The sequence below is a fragment of the Marmota marmota genome, unplaced genomic scaffold (genome assembly GCF_001458135.2).
Source record: "Marmota marmota marmota unplaced genomic scaffold, marMar, whole genome shotgun sequence".
Classification (NCBI taxonomy): domain Eukaryota; kingdom Metazoa; phylum Chordata; class Mammalia; order Rodentia; family Sciuridae; genus Marmota; species Marmota marmota.
In genome coordinates this window covers 1,066,895-1,081,894 of record NW_025999898.1, presented here as the reverse complement: position 1 = coordinate 1,081,894, position 15,000 = coordinate 1,066,895, and the positions used below count along the sequence as shown (strand labels likewise).

Genomic DNA, 15,000 nt, shown 5'->3' with positions numbered 1-15,000 from the left:
GATATTTTGCTAAATGAAATAAATCAGTTTAAAAAAGGCAAACACTGAGGTCTGGGGTTGTGGCTCAGGGGAAGAGTGCTCGCCTAGCATATGCAAGACACTGGGTTTGATCCTTAGCACCACATAAAAATAGATAAAATAAAGGTATTGTGTCCAACTACAACTAAAAAATATTTTTTAAAAAGACAAATACTATATGATTCCATTCTTATGAGTTATCTAAAGTAATCAAAGTCATAGAAACAGAAAATAGAATGATAATTAACAATCGCTGGGGAGAGAGGGAAAAAGGAAAGAAGTGTTTAATAGTATCAAGTTTAAAATTCACAAAATGAAAAATTCTTGAAATCTGTTTTACAACAACATGAATATACTTAACACCAAAGAACTGGATATTTAAAAATAGTTAAGGTAAAGCTGGGCACAGTAGCACACACCTAAGTCTCAGCTACGCAGGAGGCTGAAGAAGAAGGAGCACTTGAACCCAGGAGTTCAAGGCCAGTTTGGGCAACATACCAAGACCCTTTAATCTTAAAAAAATAAAATAAAAATTGTTAAGATAGTTTTATGTTACATGTTTTTATCATTTAAAAAAATCACATGGAGGGCTGGGGTTGTAGCTCAGTAGTAAAGCTCTTGCCTAGCACATGTGAGAGACTGGGTTCTAGCCTCAGCACCACATAAAAATAAATAAACAAATAAAGGTATAGTATACATCTACAGCTAAAAAAATATTTTAAAAAATCACACAGACACTTCTCAGAAGGTGATATACAATCAATCAACAAATATATGAAATGTTCAACATCTCTAGAATTAGAGAAATGCAAATCAAAACTACTCCAAGATTTCATCTCACTCCAGTCAGAATGGCAGAGCAGCTATTAAGACTATAAGCAACAATAAGAAGGATGGCGAGGATGTGCAGGAAAAGGCACACTCATACATTACTGGTGGGACTGAAAATTAGTGCTACCAGTCTGGAAAGCAGTATGGAGCTTCCTTGGAAAACTTGGAATGGAACCACCATTTGACCCAGTTATCCCACTCCTTGGTTTATACTCAAAGGACTTAAAATCAGCATACTACAGTGATGCTGTAGTATTTATAGCAGCATAATCACAATATTAAACTGTGGAACAAAACTAGATGTCCTTCAATAGATGAATGGATAAATAAAACGTGTTATATGTACACAATGGAATATTACTCAGCATTAAAAGAGAATAAAATCATGGCATTTTCAGGTAAATGGATGGAGCTGGAGAATATCATGCTAAGTGAAGTAAGCCAATACCAAAGAACCAAAGGCCAAATGTGCGGATACTGATCCATAATGGGGAGGGGAGCATGGGAGTAATAGAGGAAATCTGGATAAGGCAAAGGGAGGGAGGGGAAGGAGGGGGGATGGGGGTAAGAAATATGGTGAAATGAAATGGACATCATTATCCCCAAGGACATGTATGAAGACACGAATGATGTGACTCTACTTTGTGTACAACCACAGAAATGAAAAATTGTGCTCTAAATGTGTAATATGAATTGAAATACATTCTTCTATCATATATAACCAATTAGAATAAATAAAATAAATAGAAAAAAATCACATGGAGAACAATGACAAAAAAGTGGGAGAGATTTGATTTTTCATTATCTTTACATTCCAGAGGATATTGTAACCCTGCAATAGCTAGACAATGATTTTTAAGGATGTAATTCTATATATGGCTTCATAGTAACATTTTTTGTATGATAGTTGATAATGGAAAATCTGGGACTGAGAGAAACGCCAGGATTCAGGAAAAGCCTTGGTAGACATTTCTATGTTTCTTTCATTTTCTATCCAGCAGCTAGAAAAATGGACCCCTAGAAGAGACAAAATGTAAATTAGATGAGCCTCTAATTCAAATATATTGATTATCAAAGTTTTGGTGGGGAAGAAAGTTAGGATAGTACAATAACAAAGAGCAATAGCTTTGAACTTAGCAGACCTGGGCTTGAATTTGGCAAATCAAATTATTTGTGAAATCTCAGACAAGTTTCTTAATCTCTCTAGATCCTTATCTCCATTCGAGCCCTGGACACCATCTGCCTACAGCCCTATGAGGAGCTTGAGCTGGAACAGTCCAGTCAAACATTTTCTGAATTTCTAAATGACAGAAACTGAGTAAGACAATAAAATCATTATCATTGTTTTAAGCCAACAGATAACTGAAAAACCTAGTGCATATGGACAACCAACCTTGCCAACCATTTCAGAGTTCACAAAGGAGCAACTAGCCTCCTGTGAGGCCTCCAGAGCCAGCATTTCTGCTACACAGTCACACAGAACCCTGCCGAGAGGGTGCAAGGCAGGGGTTGATTTCTTCTGAGCAAAAGAACAAAAACAAAAACCAAGAGAGAGGTCCCTCCAATGCTCCCTGGCTGCCTTCACATGGGAGACTGCTCATGCAAAGATCTCCAAGTGGGACAGGACAATTGCTAAACCAGGGGAGTTATGGGAGGGATACGCTTGTTGATGGGAGAAGGACTGCTTCCAATGCTAAAAGGGGAGGCTCCAGTGGTGTGGTGGAATTTCATTAGATCTAGAGTCAGATCTCAGCTTAGCCACACACTAGCACAGCCACTGCACTAAAACAAGGGCTGGCTTTCTCATCTGTACCCAGGGGATACTATATGTCTTTATTCTGGAATGTCATCAGATGGGATGACACATATATATGTACCTTAGATACCATTAAGTGCCACTAATTTGGCCATTGTTAAAATCAAGAATAGAACAGGGAAAAAATAGAGGGTACTATTACATTCCAAAATTTTCTGTCATGTATTGAATTTTTCTTTGAAGAACCAAAGACCTTAAATCCAGATAGAATGGCTTTGCCTGACCCATGAAGACATGGAGTAAGATAGGACACTTAGGTTTGTACCTCTGTCTCCCCTCTTCTCAAAGATTTTTGCAAATCAAGGTAGATTGATGTCAAGGAAAACTTCTGTTTTCCTATGCTTCACCTTGGCCAGCCTGCCAGTTGCAGTACAGTGCTGCACAGAAATGATAATATGAGCAAAGCAGTACTCTCACTACTACTCAGGTTAACTGTCGATCACTTACCAAGTTGGTGTCGTCCAGGACAACCTACTTAACCTTCTAAACCATCCCTCTACCTCAAATGTGAGAATAAAATAAGAAAGATTTATTTATTCTTAGGCTATGGTAAGCATTCAAAAGGATTTATGACCCTGGGTATTTTCTATCATTCCAGAGAGAAGTTCCAATGGTTGCCCTGCCCTCTGCTGCCCGGGAATGGGGGCGGATGCCAGGGACACTGTTTGGGGGATACTCACAACCTCATACACGGACAGTTGGGGCCTGTCTGCATGTTTACCTACACAGCTAAAAATTGGGCAGCACTCAGTAACTAGCAGTTTGAAGCTGAGGTCTCACAGGAAACCTTAAATTAACCAGTATGTTCTGGAATTTAATTTAACTGACTTTTTAATTTTAATTGAGTTAATTTAATCGATTTTATACACTTGAAAATCTTCCTGAAAAAAAAGTAAGTCTGAGTTTCTGCCAAAGTTCAGGAACTCACCTCTGTGACATATGACACATGGAGGATATTCAAGGGACATGTTTCTAGATGAATAAATATGAGAATGGAGAGCTGGGGTTATGTCAATAGTGACTCCAAGATACTTGCTGTATGTTAAACAAAATGATAGAAAGAGTTACATGTAGTTGAGCCTTAGACAAAACAATCATACATTATGTACCCTAGTTTCCCCATCTATAAAATGGGGGTGGTCAGTTCCTACCCAGTCATGAAGTGAGTGAGATGGAGAAAAACAAGCACCTCCCAAACCACAAAGATTCATGAACATATCAAACATAATTTCCTGCAGTGTTCTATTCCCGACCAATGTGTTTGTTTTCATTTCATACAATGTGCAGAAAGCTAAAAAGATTGCTAAAGCTCATGAAACTAGCCATCTACGTCTGCGGGAAGCCATTGGTGAAATGTATGTGAACCAAATCAGCATGGAAGAAGTTGGATAGGAAAGTCTGGTATCTGGGAACTCCCAGCAGCAACTCTGCTGGCTTGAGATTGCCCAGTACATGTGACATCCTATTCAGCTCTGCCACAGGATTCCCACAACACTGGAGATGAGTGTGACCCGTTAAGAATCAAACAGGCTACCTGCCCTGTCCTGTTCTTGCGAAGATGTTTCTATTGAGTCCTTTTGATCTGTTCCTATATAAATAAACCATGTGCGGGCTCTTTCTTTGTCAGAAGCTGCACCCCTCTGGTCAGCTTGGCCCGTCGCTGCCCCCACTCTGAAAACATATTTCTGGTGTCTTGTGTTTATTTTGTAGTACTATTTTCTTAGCTTTCATTTCATAGCCAGCCCATCCCTCCTATAGGAACCCTTTCCCTCGCCCATGCAAGATGTGGGTGAGACATATCCTTACTTTTTTCAGGAGTCCACAAATCAACAAATGTCCATCTGCCCTCTTTCAAGGGCAAATAGAGGAGGTAGGAAGACAGGAGTACATTTCAGTTCAACAAGCACTTCCTGGGTTCTTCCTCTCCCTGCCTATGTACTCTAGGAGCAATGATGTCATCCTACCAGGTGGGAAGAAATGTCATTTTTCACTATTGGAAGAGAAGACCAATCATTTTTTAAAACTTGTGAGTAATGGAAAAGAATCAAGTATCATTCTGCTTTTTCTGTGTGAACTGAATTATGAGTAACCAAATAATAAAAATAAAGATGAAGTGACAAAATTAGGCTAATCTAGCCAGGTGTAATAACATACCTGTAATTCCAGTGACACTGGAGACTTAGGCAGGAGGATTGCAAGTTTGAGATCAGCCTGGGCAACTTAGTGAGAACTTGTCTCAAAATGAAAAAATAAAAAAGGGCTGGGGAGGCAGCTGCCTGTTAGAGTTCCCCTGGATCCCTATACTCAATCCCCAGTATTGTAAAAATAAGAAATAAAAAATAAAGAAAAGTATTAGACTAATCTAAGATAGATTATCACCAGCTGCTAACATCACAAAAAGAGAAGTTCCAGACATCATGAATTTTTAAAAAATATTTTTTAGTTGTAGAGGGACACAGTATCTTTATTTTATTTCATTATTTTTATGTGGTACTGAGGATCGAACCCAGGGCCTCGCACATGCTAGGCCACAACCCCAGCCCCAGACATTATGAATTTTTGATGGAAGAACACCCACTGCCTGATCAAGTCTCCAGAACCATCTATCAAATTAAGGAACTACATGGGACAGAGGAACATGTTAACTGACCAAAAGAGTACAATCAGCAAAACTCAGATGGTGGGAAATTCTATGAGTGGACTTTATTTGAATACTAATACAAAGAAATGTGTTTTTTTAAAACCCAATTAGGACATTTGAGACTTGAACTGTGAACTGATTATATAGAGAATTATTGTTAATTTATTTTAGTGGAAAAATGGTATTATGAATATATTTTATAAAATCCTTACCCTTTAGAAATACATAATGAAACATTTATAGGTGAAATATATTTGAAATTCACTTCAAAATGATATGAGGTGGATTGAGATGAAATAATATTGACCTAGAAGTGAAAAACTATTGAAACTGGGCAATACGTGCATGGGGTTTCAAAATACTATTATCTACACATGTGTATGTTTAAAATTTGTCATAACAAGTAATTTTAAACATAAATGAATAGAATCAGCTCTTAATGCCCTTATGTATCCTTGGCTTCTGCTAAGCCTAAAAAAAAAAAAAAGGCTAAAAAGTCAGATCATGTGTAACTCCAAGAGAATGGTCACTTCATTCTGGCAATTCAGGGACTCCCTCTGGGCTACTGCAAGCTGCAATGTTGAGACTTTATAGTGTGAAAAAGATCAACATAACAACATGTTTTATTTTTTCTTTCTTCTTCCTTTCTTTCTGGATTGAACTAAGGCTATCATGTGTCTAAGTACACAACTGTATCCCTGAGCTGAATCCCCCTCCCACAAAGTGTGTTTTCTATAAAAATACTTCTTCGAAATTTGAAAATCTGCTAAGATAAGGCACTATGTCCAACATCCCAGAGGACACTACACTGAGAAAACATAGCCCCTGCTCTGGTGAGGAGGAAGGAAATATTGATCTAATGGAGTGAGAAGAAACAAATACCTAGTTATCAGAAGTGTGTGACCAAATGACACAATACACAAAATGGTACCCAGAGGAAGAAAGGTTCCTCCAGATGACTGCTAGGGAAGCCAGATGGGTCTGTGCTGTGATGACCCTGGAATTAAGACTTCCTGGCTAGGATCTCAGCAGCAACGAGGAGGCATCCTCCTTGCTGAGGGATGGCCAGTGTGAAATCTTAAGGGTAAAATAAAAGACAGATGGCTTGTGGAGGGGGAATAAGGCAAGTCAGGTGGGGGAAGAATCAAGGCCAGGTGAAGGGGAGAGACAGGACAAAAAGAGGTGGGCACCTGGCTTGGAAAGGGAGTGAGTGCTATGCCTGGGGTTGGGGCTGCATCTAGTAAACCAGAGAAGCCACCCATTGTATTATAGCAGCATCCACTGCTGCTTCAAAGGACAACACAATCTGGCAACTTCCTGTGCAAGCTCAGCAATGCCATCTGCCCTCTTCTTGGTTTCAGGCAGTGGCCCAGCAATACAGATAAAATGGTATGAGTCAGGATTGTTAAACTGGTGTTAAAGGTACTGAGCTGTGGCTGAGCATGTGATGAGGTGCCAGAAGGAGGGGAGCATCACTGAGTGATCAGAACTCAGAGAACTCTTAAAAGTGGAAAAAGCATCACACATAAAAGAAAAAAACATACAGCACCAGTGTGACTCCAAAACTCATTTATGGTTTATTCTGTTGGTATGATTATGAAAGGAGCCTCTCAAAGTCACATCTCTACGTGGTGACATCTGGTATGTGATTCAGCACACATCAAGCTGCCAATTTCAATTTCTTTCAGGGGTGTTTCTTACCATCTCCTCCTTCCCACATGTCAGTATCTGGGATAATTGTCCAGGAAACAGGACCAGTGTATATTCACTGTTGTAAACATTCCAGACTGCTCATAAGGCTCAAACCTGGATCAACAGACACCCACCTAAGGAAGGTACAAAGTTCAGTAACAGCTGAAGAATTAAAATTGGACATTCTACCAAAGGCACAAAAATACTGGAGAAGAGAGAGGTTCATGTGGTAAGTGGACTCCAGTCATATGCAAAAACTGAGCCTCCAAAGTGCCTTGGCCCTTAGATCAGAAATGAGTCTCCGAAGCCAACCACATGGCCAGAGGCTTCACACAGAGGACACTCTGCTTACAGAGCTGCAGACGAGGCTGTGTGTGGACACCCTGTAAGAGTGGGATGTGGCTTGGGCTGATGGGAAACAAGAAGTCACTCGGTAGATTGCCACTCAAAGTCAACTGTAAGTACTCACTCTCCTTGAACCAGGGTGCAGTGTTAGCCCTTATCCTGACTGACATCCTTGAACTCTGCAAGAAGGAGGGAGATCAGATCTGTTCAGAAAAGAGTTCACATAGCAAGCCTGAGACTGCTCGTCTTTTGAAGGGCCTGCTTCCAAGACTAGCCCTTGGCAGGCTTCTGAACTTTGGATTTCAGGAGGGTCCCTGATGATCACTAACCAATAAGGGAGGCTCACTGTGCCTAAGCCAGTTACACATGCCGTTTGTGTTGAATACCTGCTTTCCTTCTAGGAATCTGGAATTTGGGTACATGCCAGGCAGAGGGTGTCCATGTTATCAGCCCCCAGCAAACATCTTTGGTTCTGGGTCCCTAACAAGTCTGCCTGGTTGGCAGTGTTTCACCTGTGTTCTCACACTTGTTGCTGAAGGAGTAAGTCTGTCTGTGTACTCCAGTGGAAGAATATCCCTGAAAGCTTACACTGTGGGTATGGGTTTTCCCTGGACTTTGTCCCATGCCTTTGCCTTTTCTTCATTGACTTATGTTTTGTTTGTATCCTTTATTATAATAAAGCATAGCTGTGGGTACAACTACATACTGAGTTATATGAGTTATCCTAGTCATTCTTCAAACCTGGGGTAACCCCAGTTCACCTCAGTAAGAACGTGAGATGGGTGGAAATCTATGCATGAGCTGAGTAAGAAGACTTATGTTTGAGCCTGGTTCTGTTAGTGAACTTCTACTTCTTCCTCTATATAAGATAATGACAAGGCTGCCACTACTTCACTGAAACTGGAAATCACTCCCAATACTTAGAGTATCCAGAGATAGTACTATTATGCAATAATTAAGATTTTAGGGCGGAGGCTTCATCTTTAATCTGTGGCCTGCTTCTCACAGAGTCATGCACATGTAACACATTCCAGGCAAACAATCAGATGCATAAAACTAATTTAAAGAGCTATAAGATCATGAAACATTAAAAGCTTAATCTCTGCTCCCCATTCCTGTAATCACTGCCAACTTAAAAAGTGACAAATCATTGAAGATATACACAGACCACACATCCAAACACTTGTAACTCTGTGGAAATATAAATGGAAACCACAGGAATAAGCTATTGGTCATCAAGTAGCCTATTTGCAACTCACTCAAACCGATCAACATATCTGTATTTCCTGTCACTTTTTTGGCATTACTGGCTTAATCCTGCAATATCCAATTTATCTTCTCAATCTTATTGCAGTAAACAATTATGAAACTGAAGACAAATTAAGAAAAAAAATATTTTGGCATTAATACATTTGTCTTTCTAAAATTCCATAAACTCACAGGCAATTCCCATCCATTCACTCACCCATTCACAGACTAAGCAAGCTATAGAGAGTGTTTCAGTGGCAAAGCACCATGCTAGGCTGTATGTGGAATTAAAAGAAGATACTGAATTTGATCATAGTATCCTTTTGACACAAAGTTGTCTCTATAGGTGTCCACAGACACATCCTGTAAACTGTAAGAGAAGGAAGACCTGGTCCTTGGAGCAATCAAGGACCACTATAGATATTTCAAACAGGAGGAATTTAATGCAGGAATCTTCTTACACAGGAGATGAGACTGTTAAAAAGAGAATTCTAGAGAAAATGAGACAACCTCAGGACCTTTGGGTTGGGGAGCTAGTACCACAGCAGGGATGCATTTGCTGTCTAGGTTAAGTAAATGGGAGCTGGGACATCAACTGAGCAGAAGGCAAAGCAGTACCATGATGTGGCAGCAAGGATGCAAAGGAGGAATTAGGGGAGAGAGACAGGCAGGCTTGGAAAATCTATCTGATGTGAGATGAGAGAGAGAGAAGAAGCAGTAATCATGACTCAGAGGTTTTCAGCTATTCATAGAAAGAGGAAAGTTAGGAGGAGGAGCAATTTTGTGGGGAAAATTACAATTCATGTCACCAGAACTTGCTAAGAATGTTGGTATGCATGATGTTCCTTCACAATATACTGCTAGTTCATTTATCACCTATTTGCAACAACTCTGTGCTAAATGGTAAGCAAATATACTTCAAACCAATATTTATACATATCAACCAGTGTGTTCCATTTCAGCTTCCTAATAGACTCCTAATATGAAACACTGATATTTTAAATTAAAGCTGAATTCAATATAAGACCACCTCCTGTGGGAAACTCATTGCCTTAACCTGTAGACTGGCATGCTCAACTTCACATTTTGAGGGATTCTTTTTTGCAATGGATGGTCTTTTCCATCTCCATCCTTCAAGTGTTATTGAAATCAACATAAAAACATTACAACATTTCTTGGTGCCCAATCTCCACAAAAGTTGGCTTTTGAGAGTTGACCTCACTGGAGGAATGAGTATATAATTCTATCTAGAGGTAAAGATGTCTTGGTGCACCATCTTCTGTTTCCTGGCTCCCATCCCAATTTTGTTGTTAATATTAATAAAAGTTGAGTTTGGAACACCTTCCCCACACCAACTTTCTGAAACCCAGCTCACCAAATACACAGTGGCCTTCCTAAGCCAGAAGGAAATTTACTTTCTCTTGACCACAACCTTCTTTCTTAAAGATCTAAATTAATTTCTTTAATGTCTTCCTTGCTAATCAGCTTAGTCATTACTAAGCATAGATCAGTATGAACAATAAATAAATGCCTGTGTCTAAAGTCATCTCCTGGGAAATAAAAAAATTCATTTATAATGTTGCCAAATGAACAACTGTTATACAAGACAAAATTCTGCCTAACCTAATCAATTTTGTTGTTAATATTAATAAAAGTTGAGTTTGTAACACGTTCCCCATACCAACTTTCTGAAGCTAAAATTCTGTTTATAAATTCTTCTCTAATTTTATGAGACAAGAACTATGAATGAAATGTTTAAAATGGGAACTAACAACCAAAACAATTGAATGCAAAGCCATATTCTCCTTGTTAGTATCTAAATAGATATATAATTAAGAGTGCCAAGAAGGGAATAAAAACCTCAACTTCTGTCTTATTTACATTCTTAGCACATTGCTGGAAAGAAGTAGAAATCTGCTAACAACTACCCATACCTCCCAGAAATGCTTTTTATATGTGACAATATTTACAAGGAATATTTTTTATTCCTGCTAATGTGAATGTTACTAAGCCCATCTGTTAGCACTATGTGCTGTCTCACTTAGAGTGAACTTAAGCAATCAAATGAAATTCTCAAACAAAATCCAAAGCAAAAGTCCCCAAGGAAGCCACACCTAAATGAGAAATTCTTATTTGAACCCCTACTGTTTTTCTATTAAGGTAAAAATAATGGGTATTTAAAAGCAGGTCAAGACTGAAATGAGATACCACAGGGTAGTCATTAGATTGGCAAAAATCAATACTGAAAATATCAAGTGTTACACAGGATATAGATCCACAGAATCTCTTATTCATTACTGGTGGGAGTAAAAAAAATTGGTATAATACTTTTGGAAATAACTTGACATTATATAAGGTGAACATTCATGTTCTCTCCAACTCAATGAGCTGTGCACATAAATAAACAAGAAACTTGTTCCTACTCTCTCCTCCCCCCACAAACCAGTATTTGCCTCTACAACCCAAAAGAAACTCTTGCATGTGTACATGAATTTCTATAATTACTCCATAACAGAAGATGCTTGGCTGGAAGTGTAGCTCAATGTCAGAGAGCTTGCCTAACATGTGCAAAGCCCTGGGTTCAATTCCCAGCACCACAAAAAAGTTAAAATAAACCAGTCTCATGAAAATCATACACAAGCAAGAGTGTACACGCACATTTTTATGAAGTAGAAAATGGTTCAAATTAAAAATGTAGGCTTTTCAAAACTGAATGTAGATGGGCTAAAACTAAATAAAAAGGAAAGAAAGAAGAAGATGACCAAGATTTGGGATGGTAGTTATCCTGGAGCAGGGAGACCAAAAGATGGGATGAACTGATTGGTGAGGGGAAGGGGAATAAGTGCCCACATTTTCTCCAAACACCAGGTTTCCCTTAGCTAAAAATTTTAAAATATATACATGTATAGGAAATGGCTTCCCAAAAGAGAAGCTGGCAAGAGAAATGGCTCTTGTTCCCTCTCTGACAGCTGCAGCAGGGAATCCTGCCTATATCAGTCTGTAAGAAAAAGAGATAGTGAACAAAAACTTCTTTTACTCGGTCTTTGGCTTACAAGCACTTGAATCTTGCCTTTATACCAGCCACACACACCTGAAGAACCACTGAGAGCTGAGCATGTGGGCAGGGTTGAGAGAACACACGTTTGGTAAAGACAGAGCGCTCCATAAGGCACCCTGCTGCTGTCAGGATTATGAGTGACTGGCCTGGAGGACAACTGGTCCTTGATTTTGTCTGGCAGGATGGCCATGCTTGGATTCAGATCAGCAGTAGAACAGGAGAACAGCATCAAACATTTGAAGCGCTTGGAGACATGTGGAAGAGGAGATCACAGCACTCTTGAGTTCAGAGAAGTGGCTATTCTAGCTCCTACAGAAGGGTCTTTTCAGCAGATGGAGATTTACTCATCTACAGTAGCTTTCAGACACGCATCAGCTAGCTCAGTACCTTTGGGTAAGTCACAAAAGCTTCGTTGTTCAGCCTCAGTTTCCCATTTCTGGTTGGCCTCACATGGAACTAAATGAGAGCATGGGGCTGTGTAAATGTCAGGAATCATTCATCCCATCCAGATGAGTCAAGCAATAATTGTACCCACTCTGTAATCTAGAAATATCCAAAAATGAAACTATAGACCTGAGCTGTGCACATTCATAAACAAGAAACTTGTTCCTACTCTCCCCTCCCCGCCACAAACCAATATTTGTCTCTAAAACCTTATCAGCAAGCAGTAAGAATGTTTCTTAGACCCAGAGAATCTGCACACTTGAGATTTTCTTCAAATGCCAATTGTTTATATGTAGTTATTTTAAGAAAAGAAAGGGACCTCTTTGCTCTTCTAATGAAAACAAAGTTAAATTAAAAAAAAAAAAACTGGAGACCAGGTTTTACTTTCATTAGATCAAGGCATTCCTGGCTTTATGAACCCTGTATTCATAAACATCACCTTGACCTTTGCTTCAGTAATACCTGGTGAATAAAGATAACACAGAATTGCTGAACTCAAGGATGAGTGGGCATTAGGACACATCTGGAACAGGCACCTGCAGATTTCCATGAGCAACTTCTCATTTTCAGGGGCAATTTGATCAAAACTGATATTGAAAACACTATAATATCTCTTGGTATCCAATCTCCACAAGAACTGGCTTTTGACAGTTGAGTTCACTCAAAAGGGCTAGGTCCAACCCAGGGTCAGAATCTCCCTCCACCAGATCCTGGGCTGGTGACCCAATGATAAGCTATGCCCTCCTCTCAAACCTCAGAACTTCTCATTTGTATAGCAGGACAACAATAGAGACTACTTCACAGAATGGTTGCAAGAATGAAATAAATGAATATAAATGTAAAGTGGAATGTGTGGTCCATAGCTAATATGCCCTATTTGTTTAGTCCCTTGCCTTCAAGAAAAAAAGTAATACTGTACTAAATCATTAAAGGTCCCTATCATTGGATGGCTTGGTGAAATGTTCACAGACCTGATAGAGAATGGAAATTTATATTAAAACACCATTTGGAAAAGGAGCTCTTTTTGCTAAGTCTCTTAATGCTAAAAATAATATAGTCTTGGTCATATTTATGGTGTAGCTGAGTGGGCCAAGGGGCACCAATATACCACATGAGAATGCATTAGAAACAAATCTCCGCTTTCTCTTCTGGCAGGAATTATACACATGCAATGATGCTCCACATCGGATTGGAAACCAACACATAACTTCAGTGAAGCTAACAAATTCTCAGTAGCATCATGGACTCAAACCATTCTCTAAAAGCCACATTTCTAAAAGGCTAGGAAGGATGGCATAAATCCTACAATAGGTGACCTGAAGGAATACTATTGGCTGAATGAAGCAAATAAGGTAACCCAAGTTTCAGCAAACAGCAAAGCAGGAACCCTCTGTTTATAAGAATGAAATGGAGTTTCTCAAAGTATGGTCCTGACCAGCATCATAGGCCTCGTGGGAACTTGTTAGAAATGTCAACTCTCAGCCCATGTGCCCTAGGCCCACTGCATGAGAAACTCAGTGGAGAGGCCTAGCACTTTGTTTCAATAAATAAGCCTGTCAGGGAATTCTGATGCACACTAAAATTTGAGAACCACTGGTCTAGAATGATCTGAGATCTCAAAGTTTAAACCAATCATCCCTAGGAAACATATTTAAGGCACAGCCAGTAAGAAAGGGAAAGAAACCCTCAGGAATTCCCCCTTTTAAACCACTTTCAATGGAAAGACAGTTCTTACTGTGTCAACTTTGGACTGAAATTATCAATTCCACATGGTTTCTGGAATAAGAAAGGACAAAAGAGAATATTTCCTGGCTCTCCAAACCAAAATGGATTTCTGAAGGCACACACTGTGAACCATACATCTGTGTGTTTGTTATTCAAAGCTCAAGGGCTGGCAACCAGCACACACCAGTAACAGTGGGAAACAAATTGGCCAACTGCCTGAGGAGGAAAAAGAAGCATTTCCCATGAGAGTGTCCCAAGCACTAAGCAAGGTAACTGTCTTCCTCAATTCCTGTTATAATGATTTTAGCTCCTGAATCAGAAGAGGACAAGGACTTTGGGTGGATGATTCTAGCTAGCTATCCCAGGCCCCACAGCTACCAAGACCAGAGAAGGACTGAGGCCCTAGATCACCCCATGATCCCACCTTCCTACTTGGCCATAAACCTAGGTTCTCCAGACGTCATGTCCATAGGTCACATCACCTTTGCCAGAGGTTAGGGCCCCAGCCCTTGACAGTTAGCCAGAGTAGTATTAATTCTCCTGCTAAAGTACATGCTCCCAAGCCCTCCTAGGCTTGTGGCCATGGGCCCCAACCCTGGAGGTCCTCCCATCACCATCACTGCAGCATCACCACCCTCCAAACCTTGGAAGTCCCACCTTGACACTTTCATACCTGTAGTAGGACAGCAGGCCATTGCCGAGCACGAACCAGCGGCGCTGGTAGCCCTTCAGGTAGTTGGTCCACTTGAGGAGCCAGCCCTTGTAGCTGTCCAGAGGCAGTGGGGCCACTGGGGCACTAGGGGCCGTGCCAATCCCCGACACTGGAACTCCAAGAGGTGTCTTCGCCTGTCCTGGTCGCAGAAGAGGCAGAGGTCTTGGACACAACCCAGACTCTTTGAGCAAGGGCACGTTCCCAGATACTAAACCCTGCGCGGGGAGCTGCTCTGACATGCCCTTGAATAAGGGCCCAGCCCCTCCACCTGGACCGGGGTCTGCCCCCCGCGGCAACTCTAGCAGTTCGGATTTTGTCCCGACCGATAGACCTGACTCAGACTTCCTCTGCGAGCGAGGATCAGATCTCAGCATTGCTTCTGAAACTGGCTCCCACATCTGTCCTGACGTCCGGTCCCGTTCCGGTGCCGGCACTGGCTCTGGCTCTGGCTGGGGCTGGGGTTGGGGCTG

General features: G+C 40.5%; 1 protein-coding gene across 2 annotated transcripts in view; it reads right to left on the bottom strand.

Moving 5' to 3' along the window:
- Osbp2 (oxysterol binding protein 2) overlaps window positions 1–14,994 on the bottom strand; it is a 178,277-nt gene extending 163,283 nt beyond the window's left edge. Inside the window, exon 1 of one of the 2 annotated variants that reach the window (XM_048798235.1) lies at window positions 14,492–14,994. In XM_048798235.1, the coding sequence (XP_048654192.1) occupies window positions 14,492–14,928 (437 nt within the window). In that variant the 5' untranslated portion in view covers window positions 14,929–14,994. The remainder of the gene's footprint in view (window positions 1–14,491) is intronic. The other variant, XM_048798238.1, reaches the window with a different exon arrangement.
- Window positions 14,995–15,000: the final 6 nt, after the last annotated feature.